The sequence below is a fragment of the Montipora foliosa genome, chromosome 3 (assembly GCF_036669935.1).
Source record: "Montipora foliosa isolate CH-2021 chromosome 3, ASM3666993v2, whole genome shotgun sequence".
Taxonomy (NCBI): Eukaryota; Metazoa; Cnidaria; class Anthozoa; order Scleractinia; family Acroporidae; genus Montipora; species Montipora foliosa.
Genome location: NC_090871.1, coordinates 68,077,515 through 68,100,014, shown reverse-complemented (window position 1 = coordinate 68,100,014; position 22,500 = coordinate 68,077,515). Strand labels below are relative to the sequence as shown.

The following is a 22,500-nucleotide window of genomic DNA, read 5'->3' as shown; positions in this document are numbered from 1 at the left end:
TCAACCTCTCTCTCTCTAGGTTGTTTATAATGCCTAAAGCTACATTCGGGAGGGATCAGGTTTCTTCCCAAGCGGTGTTTTTTCCTTGGCAGGCAGCAGGCAGTAAGCTATAATGTGGCAAGCAACATTAACTGATTATTGATTGCTGTTGGCAAGGCAACTCTGCTCAAAATGAGCTGAACACAAAAATGCAAATTTGTCGACTGGCTCACTAAAATCAACACGATGTCGACGAACGAATTTAACCTATTGAGCCCTAACACTAGGCTCTGAAGGGAACAAATGCGTGGAGATTCCGGGCATATATTGCGTATGTGTACAGCTTTCACCGTTGGGTGTTCTGGCCACACAGTATCGTCCTCCTTTCTTCACAGGTTTTCTCTTGCTTTCCACCATGTTTTGCTGCGAGTCAAGTAGACTGACGTCACACAAGCAAGTCACATGACCTTTTGGCCGCACGCTTCCGGCGACACTTTTGAAGCGACAATATAGGAGGGGGACATGGGGATTTGCGGTGTTGCGGTGTTGATGGTTTTTTCAATGCGGTGATGCGGTGAATAAAATCTCAATTTGCGGCGTTGCGGTGATCGCAAACCCAACGGTGTGCGATGTTTGTGTTTCTCCAGCTACGGTGTTCGGTGAAATGAAATCATTTGCGGTGCTGTGGTTTCTTGTTTGATCTTTCTCAGACCTAAATTCGTTAATTCTTGATAATTTATGACAAGCACGTACCATTGTGTTTAATTTGTAATAAAATACAGACCAACATTGTCGAGTTAATCTTCAATGCGCTTAAGCTGCCAATGAGAGGCTGTTTTCGTTGATAAATGCGTAACTTGATAACTAACTTGACCGCTGCCACCAGGAGTTGTGCTTATTTTGTGGAAAATTGTTTAGGTATAAACCTATTATGTCAAGTGTAGACGTTAAAATCATGTAGCTAAAAAGAATTGTTGCGGTGACAGTGTTTCGTCGACTTTTCTTGCGGTGATGCGGTGTTCGTTAATTTTTTTTGCGGTGTTGCGGTGTTTGGGGCCCCCCCATGTCCCCCTCATATAGAGTTTTTCAGCTCGAAAAAACGAATTTTCCAACATTTTAGACCCCTTTTAAGCTGCGAATCGTTTCTTTTAATTATCAAAGGACCAGAAACCGAAATAAAAAATTTTGTGTCATATGCACTTTAACACAGGCTGGGCTAAGTATTAACCAAGTGCGGCAGACAGTTCCCTATTTACAAATGAATAGTTATCTGATTGTGTGTGGGTTCAAATGGGGAATTAGAGAAAACGTAAAGCCTCCTTCATCTCTCCAAATGAGTGATCCATCCAAGAGTTCAGGGTAGAAATGGAGGAAACCAACTCTTTGGTCATGAGCGAGATAACAGCAATGATAGCATTGGGATTTCCCAATGTTGAAGCTGTTGGCCAGTCGCCATTAGTGCTTGAGTCAAACTTCTCGATCTCGTCAGGTTTTAGGGTTAGGGTTAGGAATATTTGTCATGTTGACAAGCTTTGCTGCAATGATTTTAGAGGTTAGTCTCCCCTTTTCTGAGGTTACAAGACGAGAAATGTTCATGTCGAAAAATTTTCTTGCTGTAAATTTGAGATTCGTAGTTTCACAACTGTCTCGAGCAAAGGAGGGAGATGCACTGATATGGAGCAGCTAATGCTTTCTCGTGTGACTTTATCATGTGACTTCGCCGAAGAGAGAAAAATACTCTAGCTTGGACATTTTTTTTTACCAGTAGTTTTGCATTGGTTGTGTGAACACCTCAAATTGTTGTCAACTTTTGTTGAGTACCGTACACACAACCAGTAGTACTGTTTTCTAAAAGACTTGATTTGAACAGCATTTTTCCATGTTTGACGTAAAGGGTGCTGTATTCCTTTCAGCAAATTAAGGAACCCCACTTATTTTGCTTCATCATGTTTTCAGCAAAAATGAGACTCAGCATGACAAAACAAATGACAAGGCTGAGCACCCGAAAATGCAGAGAACACCTCGAGCACTTATCCATCCCCTAGGTACCCATGAATAAACTACAAAATGACCAAGCAGATTTCCACAGTGCACTACCCAAACGCAGCTAAATGAACACGCCAGAAATTTTCCAAAGATAATTACCTCACCATCAAAAGGATTTTGTTTCGTGGCAATCAAAACAGAGCAATACACTATTCTTGATACGTAACATTGGCATTGGGACTGACATGATGGTTGATCATTTCCGTGTTGACTTTACCTTTTTCACAGCGAGTTGAATCACAAATTACTTTAAAGTACAGAATCAAAATCAGCTTTTTCAGTATTCGTCTTCCAACATGCGGCTTGCCTTTCATGACAAACATTAACTGAATTTAACCATGATACATGTATGTTATTGGCCTTTCGATGACGCCATATGCATCGTAATGCCTTTTCTTTTTAATATTAGAGTACTCGTTTAATAGACTCCTTACCATTTGCCACTTTAGGAAAGATAATTCTAGTACAATCATGATAGAGCATCCATTCCATGTTATATTCGCACGCCCTATGCACTAGTCAGGGGATTAAGACAGTCATGTTTACAGGATCTAACGGACTGCTGAAGGACTGACGGACTGACCCATGGAAGGAGTGACAGCCACATCCCCTCCAATAACTTGGAAATCACTTTGCCATTTTCCAAGTTTGAAAGGCATACATGTACATGTTCATGTAAGCCAGTGTACATTGTGTTGTACAAAATGCTTGCGAAGAGATTGGACAATACAGTAAACTCAGCATACCTGATAAAAACTGGAAAGTAGGGTGACATTCTTTGGAGTGACTCCACATCTTATCAAGTTCTCAGCCATTTCATTGGACTCAGCCAGATTTGCAATGGAACACAGAGCTAAACGTTGGATCTAAACATAAATTTTTAAGCTCATAATCAAAATTTGCTGATACCATGTTTATTTAAGACAGTATTTGCAATTACATGATGAAACCTAATAACCTAATAATTATTTATTGTAAAATTATAAAACTGTCTCCAATTTTCCCCTTTGTGATAAAATTAATACCCTGTACTGCTTTGGTTACTAGACATGGTTTGATGCTACATGTACAGTATGTGTGCTAATACCATGGTTTGAAGACTGAATGACTACAGTTGTAACTTACAAAGTTAGTTTGATTCAAGACCCATCTGTAAGCTGCTATTAAGTGCCTAGCGTCCTTGGTCTCAGTGTTGCATGTATTTTTAAGACATACTACAGCTGTATGCATAAATTACAGTAGCAGAGTTAGGAAACCCAACTGGCAGGACAAAAGCCTCTTTTCTATTAAAACGCAGAAGGCCACTCTATCCCTGTACATTATTTAATGTGAAAATTAATTGTTCAGAAAAGGTCAGTAAGTTGAAAGGAATTACCCTGTACCCATTTTGGCAGTTTTTACATGTATTGAAAAAAGTCAAAAAATAAATTTTCATACCTCTTTGTTATAAGAAAATATGTAGCGACTTAATGCTTGAAGAATGTCCTGAAAATAAAATTATTTTTTAACAAGGAAAAAGTTCACTATACTACAGCTGGTAAGGCTTTCCATGAAATGACAGTCCACAAGGTTGAAGTTTCACAAACCTTACTATCCAAGACTCTATCTCTGCATCGACTGTGGGTGGAAAGCTGCTCTATCACCTCCAGACATGCAGTCAAAGGTTCATTTTCAGGTAAGATAACTATTTTTTAGACAAGAAAAAGAAAACAAATCCATAATATTATGTAAACATATCAAACATACATGTACCAAAATGTTTTTTTTTAAACTTGAGGTATAAAAATAACATGTTTTTAATGGAGGGGACACAGTTTTTGACTGGTTAACCGATTCACTCCTGACGCACTTCAGGACGCCCCCAGTTGTCAAGTAAAAATTAATATAATCTTCTGGCATTAGAGTAAAATCAGTCTCACTCTGAGGAGTTACATGTTTACAATGAGTTAACGGTCTTTCAAAAACTTGACTGTTTCTACAACTACTGTCAATATCTTAATATAAGAGATACAGTTAGGCCCGTATCAATTTACAATGGGAGTATACTTTACAGTGAAGCTCGGAGAAAAGCGGACCAAAATATAAGCCAAAAACGTGCCTACGGAAAACGCTTCTAAAAACTGCGGATGAGCGTCAACACATACATAGTATGTAAAAAGGTTCATTAGTGTTGATGAACTCTCTTATTGTCTTCCTTTTGTCACCTTGTCTTTGTACAGTCTACATGTAACTCCAGATGTAACATTATTTTACTGTATGTTACAGTGTAAGTGTTGTTATGAAACATGATCATGTTTTTTATTCAGTGTATGTGACATACATTCAATCCAACTTACCTCCATCTTCTAAGCATGCAATCAGACTGTTAGAATAAATCATCTGCCAGCTCAACTCTTCATTCAGTGCCAGCATTGCAACAACCTTCAGAGACACTGCTATCATGGTGCAATCATGGGAAGCTATTGCTGGAGTTTTTAACCATTTGAACAGTGCCTTAAAACAACAAAACAAGAATACAGTGTAGCTCTGACGCAATCACTGAGAAGCCACAATCGTGCCTTTCAACTTCATCATCTTGCCTTGCAAAATCTTAACATGCAGTCAAATGGTATGGGAAAGCAAAGTCATAGGAATGGATGTCATAAACTTTGGGGTAAGCCATTATAGAAAAACCCAAGGATTTTTTATTATTAAAATACATGTACATGTATGCACTGCTTGAATGCTATGGAATGGTATCCCCCCTGAAATTCGCCAGCTTAAGAAAACACACTTTAAACATAAATTGAACGAATTACTTCTGAAGTTTCTTAAAATTGAGGAGATGAATGTTGATATGCGCTACATCAATCTTTCGAAGTATATGGCTTTTCTTTAACAGTTACGTACAATACCTTAGATCACTTATTTATTCTTTTTTTTTTTAATTATGTATATATATTTTTGTCGTTTTTTGTTTGTGTAATTCTTGTAAATTGATAAGTGTCTTTGTTTACTTGTCAGAGACAATAATAATGTCGCAGTGTTAGTGGCCTGCCTAAAATAGCAATGCTAACTGCAGGCCACTCTGGTCTTGTTTGAATAATTATGATTTGTTTGTAAATAAAGTTAATATAAAGTTAAAGTTAAAGTTAAAGTTAAAGTTGTGGACTTTACCAACAGAACTTGACAGTAATTGCATTGGGGCTTTGCTTTCTAGCTATTACATGTACAGGTACAGTGTACAGTGTATTTCCTAAGAGATTAACCTTAACCCTAACTCTAACCTAAACATTAGATGGAATCAAAAATAGATTATTGATAGAGCGACCTCCTGAAGATTTTCACCTGCCTTGCAAAATCTTTGGTTTAGGGTTAACCGTAATTCCATACCATATCCTGCTCCTCTCCCCCGGTTTCCCGCAGTAAGAACCGTTGCTGAGTCAGACGCACGCTTCAGAAACTTCGTCACCCAATCTCAAACAAATTCTAATGAACACATGGCATATTGTACAATACCAACCCTTACTACATGTATGTAAGAAAAACTCTCCCCTAATTTCATGTACAAAAGGGAGGTCTTTAAAAGATGTACTTGTTAGAGCAAGGCTCTGAGGTGTGACCAATAAAAGTCATGTTTGTCTTGTCTACACCTTCAAACACAATTAGAAGCTGCCTTAATTAAGCGGTTCAAAAGACTTGTTGTGGTGTATTTTATACCCCCTATTGCACTTTTTTTTCAACCTCCCACAATCAGACAACTCCTTGAAGCGGACAGTTACCCGAAGTCCCGAGGGTGTCTGCTTACGGGAGGTTTGACTGTATGCAGAAAGCAGTAAGTAAGTCTACAAAAACCATGATATTTATTTGACAAATACACAGTATTCAATACCCACCTTTGAGGTTGTTTTGTCTTTCAAAACAAGTTTTCTGTATCTGTCATTTTGCTCTGCAATCTAAAACATAAAATCACCATGAAAATAACAAGATCAAGGAGGCTCAATGCAGGGAAATCAATCCTGGAGGGGTAGGAGGATGAGGAAGAAGAAGAGAGGGAGGAGGGGGTGGGGGGTAGATTGGCACAAGGATAATTATTCAGGTTCAAATCCTTTACTGACCCTGCTGGTTTTATGTTCAAAGTTTCTGAATTCAACTACTGTGTACATCTGGCTGTCTCCTGCTAATTAGAGTTAAAGTTCTTATTAATTTTTATTTGTTACTTCCCATACACATAATTTCAAGCTTTATAAGCTAAGTACAGTTACGTAAATAAAATTTCTTTCACAATTTACTTCAGCTTTGGTTATTTGGGCTTCATCCAGAAAGTCTTGCAGTCAAGTAGATTGGCTACTCACTTCATTTGACCGATGTGTTAAGATTAGGAAAGGCCAAACTACATGTACTAACATAACAACATCTTCAAGACTTAAAATTAAATAAGGGTGGGGGTTTTCTCTAGTTCTGTATGCCAGTGAGACACAGAAAACTTTGGAGAATTAAGTGCTAGTCAAGTCACTGGAACACTCCTGCAAATTCCTCCTTTTTCTACCGTAAATTACCTTAAGACAAATTATAGCTGCATTCATCTGAATTGTGAAACTCCAAGACCGCAGAATATTCAAAGGTAGATCAGCTGTGGAAGGCAGCTTGGCCTGTTTGAGGTTATCCGAGCACTGGTGAGAACAATCCTCTAAAATCCGTTTTATATAGGGTTTACAAGCTGTAAGTTCACTTCTGTATACCTTGACTATCATTTTTTGACAGTTATCTTTCAAAAAGAGGTTTGCAAGTTTTGGGAGTCCATTTAAGAAGACAATTCTGTCACAAACTTCACATTCGAGTAAAGTTAAAGTCTTAAGTGCACACACAGCAGGGTACAACCCCAACAGATCAAAGTCTACATCACAGAAGTCCAAAAGTGCTTCCACTGTATTGGAATCCACAATTTGTTGTTGATTTATTTGAGTGTATTTTGGAAGAGTGATGATGTGCTTCAGAACAACTAAACTGTTAAAGTAAACTGCATTCCAAGGTTGATTGTTGGATCCAATGGTTTCATCAGGAATACGGATCCACAGGAGTCGAACCACAAAGTTAAACAGTTCAGAGCTGACAAGTACACTATACATCACTTTTTTGTCACAACTTCCAGATTTCTGTTGAGGAAAGACAACAATATGTTGGGTACATTATGAGCCATCTCTGTTTCTTGCAAATTCTTCTGATAAATTAAATACCGTTACTACACCCATCCCCCTCACCCCCAAAATTTGTAAAAAGTAATGGTAACATGTTTGTGGAACAGTCAGAACTACATGTATTTTACAAGCAGTTGATAGCTTACAAGCCCTCTTCGGTGACAATAAAGCTCTGTATCACATTGAAGGCAGAAGGTATACCTACAGCCAGGGCCTAAAAATAACGGCTGGTCAATGGACAATGTCCGGTCAAAAATGGGTTTTGTCCAGTCTAATCCTTGGGTGACCGTCTGGTCGTTTACTCTTCGAAAGAAAATATAATTTAAAGCTAGTACATCTAGTTCTGAATCTGTAGCCAGTACCAAAAATACCATAATACCCTTTGTTTGTACCTCCAAAGTTTTGCATAAGCATTGTTTTTATTTTCTCTTGGGACTTACGTAAATTGGGCCCAAGAGAAACTGGAAACAATTAAGCTTATGCTTATGCAAAATTTTGGGGCAACAAACAAAGAGTATAATTATGATAAATTATTTTTGATACTGGCTAATTATGTTGTACATTATTTGCATTCATGAAACACAAAGAAAAAGAAAAAGAAAGCAAAAGAAAGTTATGAATAGACCACCTTTGACCACAAGTTTCCGATTTGTCATCCATCAGTCATTAAATTACCACGTCAGTGGTTAGGGCGCTTGCCTTGAGATCCGGAGATCCCGGGTTCAAGACCCGCTCTGACCACTCGTCAAATTTGATCCTGGTAGTCCCTGGTTCAACTTCCCAGCTGCACTTGTAAATAGCCAACTGGTTTGCCTCCGGCCAGTTGGGATTCTTAACAGTTGTTGTTGTCGTGTTCTGTTGTTTCGTTGATTGTTTCATTGGCCCTGAAAAGCCCCTATGGGGAGCGGTCAATTAAGTATGTATTGTATTGTATTGTATTGTCTTCTAGCGTAGTGTGTTTATCAGTGTGTTGTATGCAAACACACTGTATTTCTTACAGTCTGCGCGGAATTTGCTGCAAACTAATGTTGTGAACTAAGAAGTAGAAGCTAAAAAAATGCCTACAGGGATTGCATTAACGCAGAAATCGTGCATTTTTACGCAAATAAATTCCAAAAAATTCATCAACAAAATTTTAATGCTTCCCAGGACGCAAGACACTGACTTAAATAACTAACACAACTTGCTTTGCTTTGTCAGTATATTCTGTTGCTTCGGCAAGATGCAAAAAAAAAAAATTAATAATAATAATAAACAAAGTAAAGTAACATAGTGGTCACCATAGCACTTGTATTTCTCAATCGATCAAACGATCAATGAGCAAACAAATGGCGGGAGCTCAATTAACTTTCCTGGATGTATGGTTTTCTCCAACGGTCTCCTTTGCTTAGCGAAATCCAATATTATTGGTTACAGTACTCAGTACTATCCAAAGAAAAAGATTAGAAAGTTGGTTAATACTCTCTCTTTCTCATGAGATACTTTTTCTCTCGCAGAGAATCACGAAGATTTTGGGACCCCCAAAAAATGCTTGGGACCCCAATTTGGCTGGACATGCGGGTCCCAGGACACAGATTGAAAAATCCTGGTGCCATCCCTGGCCTCTTAAATTGGCAGTGCAAAGGTCCGCGCTACATGTACTCTCTAATAATAATTCAAATGTGTCTCTAAGAAAGTGAACAAATCGATCATCACTTACAGTGTAATTCCAGCACGCCCCGCAAAAATGCTCAGTTAACAAGCTTTTCAATACAATAAGCCACTTTCCATTATTTTAAAATTCAGCTTGAAAGAGAAGCTTAGTTGGCAAAGGCAAAGGGAAGTGGACGATATGCTAATGGGCCATTCCATTTTAGAGGAGCTAAAATGTCAAAATTTCAAACATATCTTTTGATACCCAACCATGGATATTTGGAAAGAGGATACCCCAAAGTGTTCAGGAAATAATTTGTCAAAAGTTTGTTTTGTGGTAAACGGCAAAGAGAGGCCATTGATTGTTGACCAATGAGAAGCTTGCTTAAGTAGCTATCAAGCTGTAATATTTCAAATTATTATAGCAGGGCACATTAATTTCAAAAATCTCATCAAGTTAAAAAGACTGAGTCAATGCAAGACAAAGTTAAATTTTCAGATAGGTTTTGGGCCATCTTGAATGTTATTGCTGAATTATATTGAAAAACATTTCTGTTACGGACATTACGTAATGTCCGTAACAAAAACAGACCTTTTTTCTTTTTTCTCCGCAATTAAAATCCAGATCTTTTCATGAGCTGGGATCCTCTTTTAGCTTGAAGGGGCCCAAACTACGGCATTGAGAATTTGCAACAACAATGTGAATCACTGGAGAAAATGCAACAAGTTACGGACATTACGTTACGGACATTACATTATGAATGTAATTATAATATCCTGCCTGAAATCAAAGAAAGTAGAGTAGCTTTGCATTCAGAATGAAGTTGCAGTTGTGTGATGGGACACAATGAAATGGAGGTAACTAATTTCCAACCTTGTTTCTCGCAAAGGGGGATTGGAGGAACAAATAAATCTGTACAAAATAGTGTAATATCATTATTAAACTGTAAATAGTCAAATATTTAGGTTAATTCTTAGGCAAAATGTTAAGTATAAGGAACTTGCCTGCAAATACAATCTCATAGAAAAGAAAATATAGAGGATAGAGAATAATATAGAGTTTCCTCTAAATGCTTACAATAACAACATGTTAGAGCAATAGTAACATTAAAGCCAGCTCAGTTGTTTTAACTGCAGTAACACTGTGTACTCTACAACATGTATCTAAATGTGATTTAAATTTATAATTAATCACCACTTTGAATTTAAAAATCTTGGACAGTTTTCAACAAGTACACATTGCTTGCAAAAAGTCATTTCAGTTCACACAGTTGGTACCTCTCACTTTTCAACCTTGGGATTTGACTGCTCGTAATCACTGTTTGTTTTACTTAAAAACATGTGGCTGTTTCCTTAAATGTTTAAACAATTTGGTGATTTCAGCAAGGCTTGGAATATGGAATAGTCCTGTGCCAAGCAGCTCTATTGGGCCATAGAACACTCTTCTCTTGAAAACAATATCCAAATCATTTTTCATAGGCCAGTCAGACCACTGTTATGTTTGCACACAGAAGTGTAGGGCTAAAGTTTTGGTGACCAGTACAAATAAAAGAGAGAAATAGCATAGAATTAAACCTGATTTAGATCAATTTAACAGTTTTGACATTGTTATTTAACAGAAGTTTATACTGGAAAAAATCTAAATTTGCCCTAAACTTTACCTGTGTAAAATACAATTCACAGTGTAATGTCCGTAACAAAAAACATGTTATGTCCGTAACGGCAGTTTTTTACCTCCAGCTCAAAATGTAAGGACAGAATAAGGGATACAACATTATTTTAAAAAACTATGAAGCACCTTTTTTCATTTCACTATTAAGGAAATTTTGTCTGGCATGTCAATTCACAGGAATAGTAGTATCTAGTGAACATAAAAAATCGTAGGTTGATTTTTTTGTAATGTCCGTAACGCTGTTTAAGACGAGCATATTGGCAGCATTTGTAAATGAAATCAAAGTTTCTTTTCTGCTGCTAGTTAAGTACCATGTAAGGGATATTTGTACAAATTTTAAATAAAAACTACAAGAGATAAGTTCGTAAAAAATAGTTTCATTTCCAAAATTTTGCTCTCCGAATGTAATGTCCGTAACGTGGAATGGCCCTAATATCTTTCACATTCATTGCAATTTGTTTCTATTGTGTTTGTCCTCACTGTATCAATATCAAACTGAATAGTAGCATTTCCAAAATGGCCTAAAAGTCTGAAAGCCCAAAACTCCTGTGCTGCTCATTAATTCGGCAGCATACACATGCATTGCTCTCTCAAGATCTTAAAGTTAGTAATGATGGACCATTAGATAGAAAAATCCCAGTTAAAATAAACAGGTGTCTTTTGAAATCAAGGCTTAAAACAGTTGCTTAGTGTTTAGTTAACAAAGTTTTGAAATCCAAAGTAAGAATTGATTTTTTGGTCACAGGGGCACTTTAAGATTTTATTAAGTTTACCTGAAACAGTGTCGCTAAGAAATCAGCGGATGTGGATTCTACTTGTTAATGTTTATTGCTGTATAAATCTTAAATGTTAATGTTTGTTGTTGTATACAGTGTAAGTCTCATGTACATGCACATCAGCTTAAGTTACCTTCTGTTATTGCATGATCAAGAATCAGCTCGATTGTCACCTTTATAACTTCAGGGGCCAGTTGTTCGAAGCCTGGTTAGCACTAACCGTTGGTTAAGAGGTATGAAATCCTATACGTTTCCATGGTATTTAACGCTGGTTAGCGCTAACCATGCTTCGAGCAACCCGGGCCGGAACACTAACCCTTTAAATTTGAATCCTAGAAGCAATACTAAGGCAGCGATCGTGGGAAGCACAAGTGCCGCCTCCACTGATTGACAAACTGCTTCTACAATAAAAGCTCACTTAATGTACTTGCTTGATATTTAACAGCGTTTGAAATTCCCAGAAGCTAGCTCCCTAAATGCAAGCTGAATTTGCAATTATAGAGTATCACTTGCATTTTCTAGCCAACTGCCTTGTATACTGTGTAGAAAAATAATTTAATTTCAAAATAACAAAACGTCTCAACCTGATCTCTGTTGGTAAATGCGCTTTTAAAAAGGCAGCAAACTGCAGCAAAGAGCAGACAACATGTTTGTCTTCAGCCAAGTTTCAGCTGGCCACCATGTTGTTTACATCAAATATTGCATGGGACTAGGAACTACAGTAGCTTTCAGAATCCCCAGGCATTCCTTGCTTTTGTGTAATTCGCAGGAAATTACAAAAACCATAAAAATGTCAGACACTATGAAGTTTTTTGGTGCTGCTACAAGCAGTACATGTAATAATAGTGAAAGTAGTGAGCCGATGACTAAAAGGCAAAACCCTAACTCCTTAAGTAAAACGTCACTCAAGTAAATTTGATCTCACTTTCAAGCCCGCCAAACTGCCATTGTGCAAACTGTAGTACAATACAAAAAGAGTGATGTATGCGGTGGGAATAATTATATTAAATTGAGCTGAAAATAAAGCCAGCAACAACTGATCAAGGGAGAAGAACTAAATGAGTAACAATGTGGGCAAAATTCCTGCATCAGAGATGTCGCATAGTTCTTTTTTACCCCCAAAACTACTCAATTCAATGTTTCTAGAAGTTGTAAGTGAGGAGGAGATTTTGGAAAAATGTGGTACTTGTCATTCAGGTACTGCTGTACAATGTACATGTAGGTCATGACAACAGTACCATAATTGTTATCCTCACTGCATACTCATTACCTCATCGCATAAGATTAAGTTAAGGGAAGAGTCTGCTCCTGCCCTCACCACAACAACAACAACAACTCATAAGTTGGCAAACAACACAGAAACCAAACGTTTCCAACAGGACTCCCCTTTAATTCTCTCCATTACTCAGATTCCTCTTAATAACCGTAACCCCAAACAGAACAAGGGGATCGCAGAAACGTAACTGCTCGATCTTAGCCAGGTCCGGGGAAGCGACAACCATACTAGGCAAAGGGAGGGGGCCAACAAAAGGGGGAGGTCCCCTGCTTTATATCACACACTGGAATATGACCAGAAGAAGGAGCAAGACCACTAACTTTGAAATAAAATCAACCAGGACCCTATCAGGAAAAGAGAAAAAATTGATAAATGGAAAACATGGAAATAAACCAAAAGCAGGGGGAACCACCCTGGGTCGGCCATGGAGGAGTGAAGACGTGTTTCACTCCGCTCCCATGAATTTGATGCTCTTAAGTTGGCTTTGTTTCTGTTTTTATTTTTTTTTTATGGCCGAGAAGAGTATGATAACTCTTAAACGAACAAGAGTAAGCAAGAGTTCTAGCTCAGATAGTGAAACGCGTTCACCAGATGGTAAAAGGATTTATATATGCTCTCCGAGAACGACACAAGTGGTGGTTCGCTTGACGATAGCGGGGATCAAGTTCTGAAAGCCTTGATGATGACTAATAAGATTGGGCAACAGCTTCAGCAAATCCTTAACAGACTAGAAAGTATGGAAACCAAATTGCAAACGATGGAAGGAGTCCTTTCTCAGATCTCTAATTTGGAGAAAGCCGTAAATAAGATTCAAATGAGTATAGTATCCTTTAATGAAAAGGTTAAGAAGATGGATGAGACGATACAAGACTTGGATGCGGGGCTGACTTCGTTAAATGCAGACATCGAGGAAATGCAGAATACGGAGAAACAAAATTTAGGGAAGATTAAAGAGTTACAAGATCAAATTCTCTATCAGGATAAGAGAGAACTTACGAATCTTTGGCCTCCCAGAAACAGATCACAGTACTGAGAACACAGGGGACGTGGTATACAAGTTTTTTGAGCATGAATTAGAGCTAGAAAACGCGAGGAACATAGAATTTTAGCGAGTCCATAGGCTTGGAAAAAGGAAGGAAGGACAGTCAAGGCCGATAATCGTTCGCTTTCTTAGATTCCCGGAACGTGAGCTTGTTTTCAGAAGTGTGCGTGATCTAGGGGTGGAATCGAAGGTGAAAGTGTGTGCAGATTTACCTAAAGAAATACGAGAAAGAAGACAAAAATTATGGCCAAAAATGAAAAAAGCGAGACAGGAAGGCAAAATAGCTTTTTTTGATAAGCGAGAACCAGATAAGCTTTATATTGACGGTGTGTTGACTATTTTAAATGAGCTTGCTGTATGTTTATTTTTGATAGCGGGTGTGGTTTGTAAACTATGCATATTGTTGAGAATCAACGGTGGTCCTTAAATCCCAATGGTGGCTTATGGATATAGAATATCTGCTGCTCTTCTTAATGCGTTTGGATGCGTTTGGTTGTTCATTGTTCACATGCATGATGTTTTTGTGTTTATCAAGTAGTTTTTGTTCTGGTGTGTGGGTGGATGTGTGTGTTTGTGTGTGTGCATCAAGTAGGGGGAACTTTTGGGGGGCGGGGGGAGGTTGTTAGCATCCACTTGTTAGCTCAAATCTGTATTTTCTTTTGTGTGTGTTTGCAGTAATTTCTTCGTTTCTGTAAGTGCGGTAACTCCAATACGGAAATGTTAAAAATAATAATAGAATACAAAAAAAAAACCCCTTTGTTGATCCCAAGCTCCAAACTAGGTCCGAAATTGAGACACAGAGCAGCCCCCCACCCCCCCCAAAGCGCAAACAAACATTTATTGTAAACTGAGGCATAAGAGACTGCCGTCCAAAACTGTTGCCCCGGGCACAGCACTCCCGAGCAATATGTTCCCATCTTAAGCACCTGAAACATTGAAACTGAGAACACCCAGGATAGGGAGCCGACCTTCGCACTGTAGAACCAGGACGAGCAGGCATGGCCGGTGGAGGTACCTTTCCGACACCCTTCAAAATCGTGTTTGTGTCTTTGGCAACCTCAGCTCGCACAGAATCCCCCAACAATCCCAGGAAAAAACGCTGAGGCTTTTTGTCATCCACAAAGTCTGACCTGGTCTTAATCTCATCCAAAGCAGCAGCGTACTCTTCGGCTTTCTGGTGGTTCTCGTTTCTCGCCAGACGCAACAATGACTGTAAGAGCTCAACCGCCTCATACTTATCAAACATCGCTGCTGGTCGATTTACATGTATATATAGCGAAAAAGCACAGCCAAAGGCAATTTAGAACCCTCTAGAGTCCTAAGGCATTCCAACGAAGTGATCTTTTCCTCTAATACTCTAATGCGATCGACAGCCCATCATGAAAAAGAATACGCGGGAGGTTACTGCCTTCACCAGTAGTGTGCCCCAAAGTTCCACAAAAATAATTAACCTAAAATGCGGCTGGGGTATAACACAGCACTCCCCACCGATGGAGTCCACAATAAAGAAGAGTGCAAGAAAACAATACATTCCTGTACGCCACAATAATTATTGCCTAAAACCTAAAGCTATGCATATACTCTAGTGGAAATCCCTAAGTCATAAGAACATTGTTTGCAACGCCTACCAAAGAGGCACCTTCGCCAGTAAAAACTAGCAGTATACCAAACCAACAAACGCTCCACTAAACTCCTTCACTGGTGGAATACCGATTTAAACTGAACGCAATACTGCCTTCACCAGTGGAAAACCATAAATCATGTGCAACTTGTACTGTAAAATCTAAACCACAAGCTGCCTTCGCCACCTCATAAAATTTAGCATTGCACCAAAGCACAAATATTGTACCAAACTCCGTCACTGGTGGACCAAATTAAAACGCATGCAAAACTGACTTCACCAGCGGGAACCCATAATACTTAAACCTATACCTGCCATAAATACCTTCGCTACAAGAAACTAGCGGCATACCAAAGTGTAAGTGCTCCACACTAAATTCTTATGCCGGAGACATGGCGCAAACAAGGCTTTCCTTACTCTAACTGACGCTCGACCCGTCCCAAATTAATAACACGGGAAACTAAGGCTTTCCTTAAATACTGAAATAAACAGATACCAGGACGAAACTCAAAATACCAAAGGAACAAAGGGCTAAAAGAAATTTGGAACTAGGAAAAACGAGGGCAACCAAGAAGCAAACAAACAACAAATGGGGCACGGGAGCATTCCTACATAAAAAGTTCAAGCAAAGCGTGCAGGCACGTGCTGACAGAATGTTTGTAAGATGTACCAAAATAAAACTGAAACCTGTAGAAGAAATTATGCGACCAAAGAAAAACGCTAACTCGGCTAAGCAGAAAAAATCCCCACCAAAAAACATAGCAAGACTAACCCTTCACGTAAAATGAAGCTGAAAAAAGAATAAATTTACCTTGTCTGGGGGGGCCAGGCACAGGTGCAGGTTCAGCTATAGGCTCCAACACTTGAGGAAGATTTTGTGCTGGCTCTGCATCTTGTCCCACTCCAGCAGGAGCCGGGGGGTCAGGAAGGGCATTAGGTTGATCTGCCATGGAAAGCAGGCTGGTGGCACTTGAACAAGCGGAAAGTAATCGCAAAAGACGACTGTCTTTGTGGAGTACAGGACGAAAAGAGCACGCTTCAAGCGGAGGGCAAATTTAAACTCCAAATGGCACAAAGCATTACTGGCGCTATAGCACAGGCGAAAATGGGAGAATGCAACGGAATAACAGCATGTTTTGCAATGAGCTAATTAATTATGCAGTGAGAATATTTCTATGAACTTAATTAAAGATTCTATTGATAAAATAATTTTCCGTATTACTAGCATTACATGTAACTTATCCATCACCTCTGGTATTGTACCAAATCAATTGAAAATTGCTCGAGGTATTCCTTTATTTAAATCTGGTGAACAGGATAAAAATTTACAAATTACAGACCCATGTCTGTTTTACCTGCATTCTCTAAAATTCTAGAGAGAGTAATGTACAATGGTCTTCTAAGGTTTCTCAATGTTTCTAAGATTCCCTCTGATAATCAGTATGGTTTTCATAAACATCACTCCAGTGCTTATGCTCTAGCTTGTTTGTATAACAAAATCTCGTCTGCTATTGAAAGTAAGATGTACATTGTACATGTATACGGTTGGTATTTTTATAGACTTCTCTAAAGCCTTTGAAATCATTGATCATCATATTCTAATTTCAAAACTAGAGCAATATGGTGTTCAAGGCACTGCACTTAGATGGTTTAAAAGCTATCTACAAGTGGTAGACAACAATATGTGGAATTTAATGGTATCTGTTCGAATTCTTGCCAAATTAAGTGTGGGGTGCTTCAGGGCTCTATATTAAGTCCCCTCCTCTTTCTGCTCTACATAAATGATCTGTGCAATGTGTCAAAGGCGGTGGACTTTATTCTTTTTGCTGATGACACAAACATTTTTTTCACAAAGAGTTTAATTTACTTTCTGAAACCCTAAATACATGTAATTCTGAAATGTGTAGATTAGTAAAGTTGTTGTCCAGCTAATAAGCTGTCAATTAACTTTAAAAAATCGAATTTTATGGTTTTTAGACCACGCCGAAGGAGGCAAACACTTGATCTATTTATTCAAATTGACAATAATAAGATTGATTGTGTAAAAGAAACCGTATTTCTAGGTGTTATCCTTGATGAACATTTGTAATGGAAACCTCACATTCTTAGCGTCTCCAGAAAAATATCAAAATCTCTAGGCATTATTTATGTCACGTTTTTGCCTTCCCAAAACTCCCTTACAACATTTTTACTATAGTCTAGTCAGGGCTTCTGATAAGATGCGCAAAAAAAACTAAAGATTATGGGGAAATTTTTGACCATATTATTATGCGTAAACATGCATTGATTGTGCGGAAATTACAACAGATTATGCGGAAATTTAAACTGTCAATTTATAGAACTAATAATTAGGCCCGTCCAATGTATTTATATGCTTATGGTAAATCAGTACTCGAAATTGCGACCAATACAGTCGCATTTACGACTGAACTTATTCTCTTTAGGATTAAGATATCTGGACGAGTCGCCAATTTGCGTAATCGTCATTTTGCCGAAACACTTGCTAAAATAAATAAAGCGAAAAAAATATATTTTGTTTCTCGTCATGAATTTTGTTTCAATTTGGAGATATGGAGCAAAATTGTGATGTGGTTGAACCACGATCCATTCCTTCGATCATTCACCATTTTCAGCGGGTTGTTTACACATACGTACTGCAGGCCCCTATTTTGTTTTGTACAACTTTATCGCGATGATGATTGTCCCTACTTCTACAAATGATGCAATTTAATTTGCTACTATAACTTGCGGCTAAATTTTCATAACTTGTTGCATCTTTTTTAAAAATTTCAAGCCTAGAGTATGTTATGAAAACGGTTTAACTAGAGTCCAGGCTCTAAATGTGTGGAAACTGCTTACGAACTTTCATCTTGTGAACGAAATGGCGTGTTTTCTTCAATGTTCAGGAAAATAAGCGCTTCAAAGTAGTCAATCTCTTTGGCTTTTGTGTTTGTGAGCATGGTAAGCAGCTGTTTTATCACTAATATCAGGCATTTCTTCAGTTTTATGAGGAAAATATTGCAATTATGCGGAGGATGCAGATTTTAGGGACTTATGCGGATCCGCATCGCCGCATCCTGTCAGATGCCATGTCTAGTTTACCCTTACTTAATATATTGTATGTCAATGTGGGGATCGACAATCACATCAGAGTGATTTAAGCGGCATTATTATTCTGCAAAGATAGTAACAATATCTAAAGTTTCTTTTGATTCTCACACCGAGGTTCTTTTTAAAGAACAGGAGATTTTGAAATTCTCTGACGTTTATTTATACCAGATAGGTAAATTTAGGTGTCTATTTAAAAGAGGTTTACTTCCTAATTATTTCTGTGATATGTTTACATGTACTCTTGCAAGCCAGTTACATTTGCATTATACTAGAAATTGCAACCTTTTTTACACACCTCCCTGTCGAACTAATATCCGAAACTTCTTAATTGCTTCAAGGACCTAAGTTTTTCAACTCGTTAAGTCCTGGAATTCAAAACAGTGAAAGCATCCGTTTGTTTGGCAAAAGACTTAAAAAATTCCTTCTTTCTTTGTTGAGCTATATACTTTGTCTTTCCTCTTCTTTTCTTTTGTTTTTAAAATAATACATTTTATACTTTATGCTGTCCCCATAATTTGTATGATGTACCCTATAATGTCAGGAAGCCTATAGTTCATAAGCCCCTGGCTTCTATATACGCTTCCTTGTTATTACCACCTTAAACATTTGTAGTCTATTGTCTTTAAGTTATTATAAATTTCTAGTGTATTATTATCAGGGTTTAGGGTTAGAGTTATGAATGAATGAATGAATGAATGAAAGGATTGAAGTGTAAGAAAAAGGCAAGCACTTTGAGTACATGCCATTATGGTATGGCCACCTGCTAAAATTAGACCAGCGGTAACAGTGATAATAATAATGGACCTTGGAGGCAGCAGACCAACAGGAAGCCCAGAGAAGAGATGGATGGACACAAGACATGGAGACGGTGGAATGAAGTGCAGATGACACTCAAGATCAAGCCTATGGAAAGGGATACGGATAACCCAGTGTACAATTGGGGATCAGTGTTTTTTAACTCTCCAAACATGGTTGCTATTTCATCAATGGGCAACGTGGCCTCATATGCAAACGAAGAGTTATCAATTAAAAATAAAATAGCAAAAGAACTCAATGACCAAAATTTGATTCTTCACTTCAGAAGGATTTTATGCATCCATACCCAGAGCTGCACAAAAGGAAATAAAATATCACACAATACCATATTATACATGTACACTGTATCTCAGTATAACCACAAGTGGAACTTAATAATTTATTATATAAAGCTTATCTCACGCGCAACAATAATAAAACAGAAAAGAAAACGCTAAAAGAAGGTTTACCAGTTGTAAAATGACTTATTTTATATGTAAGGCAGTATAATCTTACCAAGGTAGGCGGATTTTCCACGATTTTTGCCATCTCATAAATCATTTTCAGCTGGGCTTCTCGAAGATTGTTATCTCGTCTTATAGTCAGTTCTACCGCTTCTATGGGGCTCTCTCCTCCGGCTAAATATTTGAAAAGAGCGAGTAACTTCTTTTTGGTTTTCTTGTCGAGATCAATACCAGACGCAAAATGTTCAATAACGCTTATATCTAACTTTTCCTCATCCATAATCGTAGGTTCAATATGTCTTCCACGGCAATGATAAGTAGGGCCTCGTTCTAGTGCAGCACAATCCTTGAGAAGTCTGGTATCGAACAACACCTTTTTCCAAAATGGCCGCCATTTATATATAATTTAAATATTCTTTTGTTTTTATTCAAATTAGCCCTTGATGCCTCAATAGAATATTTTACCTTGAACGAGGCAACAAGGGCAGGGATGCCAACCTCTGGAGATCTAAAATCTGGAGATATTTTCAATCCGGTCTCCCCAACCCTCCCAACCCCCCTTACGATTAACTCACCCATTCCCCCTTCCCCCCAAAAAACGCACTCACCTACCCCTTCCGCACCAGTAGTCCTTCAGAATACAAAAATAATCTATTTTGAACAGGAAATTTGTAGGAAAACAGAGCACTTATGTCGAAAATTTTTATTGGTTAAACGGAAAGATCTGATCAATCAACCGTTTATATGGCTGTGATAACAAACAGAGTTTTGTTTTGTTCAGAGATGAAGAAATGCATTAACAAACAATGAAACAAGTTTGAAAAAATCCAATTTTTTTTAACTTGGGGATACAATTTGAGCCTCCAATGGAGCAAAGTCTTTAAAATGCCCAGAGTTGTTTTTACCCGGGAGATTTGATGACCCGTACGGGAGACCGGGAGATTCGTTCCGTATCCGGGAGATTCCCGGATAATGCGGGAGAGTTGGTATGTATGCAAGGGCCAACTTGTATGCGCATAAATCAGCAGCCATTTTGGAACAAGGTGTATAGATCAGTGGTTAAAGGGGCTAGGTTACGCTATTTTCGGTAATTTTGTTTAATTTTGATAATTATGAGCTCTAAACGTCAAATTGGCAGAGCAAGAGTCTTTAATTTGCAAAATTACGGCCACATAACAACTGAGAATGATTTTCCAGCTTTGTAATTGACATCTTGATATAGACTGATATAAATTTGAAAAAAGGTGGGCCGACGTTTTTCAAATTTACCCAAATTCAATCCATTTCAATCCTCTCCAGTTTTGTCCATCCATGTCCCTTCTTGGCTTCCCTGTGTTTTGTTAGAGTTCTTCTATAGTTTTGAACAGTTATTTTCATAGTTTAGTTAATTCTATGACCATTCGATCAGTGCTGAAATTGCCTAAAATTGCGTGACCTAGCACCTTTAACATAGATTTGATTTTAGTTGTGCACTATATTTCGGCTGGCCAAATCAGCCTTCTTCAGGTACAATGAGAGTTTTGCTTCAATGCATATATTTAAGCAATAGAGGACGTTTTCCGTGTTTCCATAGGCTCATCTAAACACGAGGGAGAGTATATAGTTGGGAAGATTCGAGACAGTCATGCAAACCCGAGAAGCAGTCGAGGGTTTGCATAACTGTCGAAATTTGTCCCAACTTCCCCGAGTGCTGAGATGAGGCTATGGAAACACAGAAAAAGGTCCTCTATTGCTTTTATAAAATATTTCTCAAAGATAATTCGACAAATAAAGGAAACAAATAAAGGCAAATTCTTGATTGAAAAATATTTTCTTGGAGTACACGCTCATATTTCCTTCCAGCCAGTCAAAACAGGCGTCTGGCGGCATATAACCAACCAAAATTCGTGTGACGTCACCACAGGCGCCCCAAGTTCAGTGAGAGCATGGCCTATATTTGTATGGGGATCCCATTAAAAGGCTTAAAAGAAGATTGTTGTATGAAAACATTTTCAATTAAAAAGCCTAACCTTATTGCCATTGTGAGTAGCTTCCTTCCTGTGTGGTTATTTTCCAGATCCGACGCGATTTGAGCCATTTTTCAATTTCTCGGTTGTTACAGGGTGATGGGCTCCTGGTTGTTAACGATAATAAAATCTCAAGGCCGGAGATTAAATTATCAGGAGCCACCAATTTGAGTCAAATATTCCTGGTTAAAGTGGCCACGGCTTCGACCGTTGATAACAAAGTGAGCCGTACCGGGGTGGCAGACTGTAGTTTGTCAACAGCAAAGTTCTCAGTTCATTTCTCTGGGTCTCCCGCATGACTGCATTGTCTCAGTCTTGTCGTCCAATCACAGTCACGCCTCCTTCGTGTTGACAAACTTTACATTCGTGAAGCCGGAAAGCGTTGAAAGATGGGACAATGAAAGCCGTAGTGAACAAACTTTCGCGCATTCGTGCTCCTTTTATTAGTTAATAGGACATTGTACGTAGGAGGCTGTTCGCAATCGTAACTGTATTTATCAAGCCTTCAAGGAATTAACATTAATTATGCAAATCAATTTTTTCCCCTTAGTTTGTCAACCGCAACTGTTTTCCATTCGATTTCTTTTTCGGAATTCAGTTCTGATTATACTGAACGTTAAGTATTTTGCCAGGTTTAAAAAGCTCTGTTCTCAACTTGACTGATTTGAATTTTAGGTATTGTTTCCTAATTTACTGCTCAACTATTTTTGTTTTGAAATATAGGGGAACTCGTTGATATGAAATTGATTTACAAACCACAAACTATGAACATAAGGTAGTAATTTAATCGGTATAAAATCATCTCTTTTTGGATCGCTTATTATCCCCTCTCCCGTCACCACTGAGCTGTCGTGTGAGAACATCGCTTTGCATTTGTTATCCGCTTTCTTACTGAATTTAGAG

General features: G+C 38.2%; 1 protein-coding gene across 2 annotated transcripts in view; it reads right to left on the bottom strand.

Annotated features, from left to right (window-relative positions):
- The window catches only part of LOC137998092 (uncharacterized), an 87,925-nt gene that overhangs the window by 31,856 nt on the left and 33,569 nt on the right, over positions 1 to 22,500 (bottom strand). The window contains exons 1-7 of one of the 2 annotated variants that reach the window (XM_068844506.1): positions 19,644 to 19,910; positions 6,564 to 7,160; positions 5,901 to 5,960; positions 4,362 to 4,518; positions 3,612 to 3,709; positions 3,463 to 3,510; positions 2,772 to 2,891 (exon numbers count right to left, since the gene is read on the bottom strand). In XM_068844506.1, coding sequence (XP_068700607.1) covers positions 2,772 to 2,891; positions 3,463 to 3,510; positions 3,612 to 3,709; positions 4,362 to 4,518; positions 5,901 to 5,960; positions 6,564 to 7,160; positions 19,644 to 19,871 — 1,308 coding nt within the window. In that variant the 5' untranslated portion in view covers positions 19,872 to 19,910. Of the gene's footprint in view, positions 1 to 2,771; positions 2,892 to 3,462; positions 3,511 to 3,611; positions 3,710 to 4,361; positions 4,519 to 5,900; positions 5,961 to 6,563; positions 7,161 to 19,643; positions 19,911 to 22,500 lie in introns of those variants that run through there. The other variant, XM_068844507.1, reaches the window with a different exon arrangement.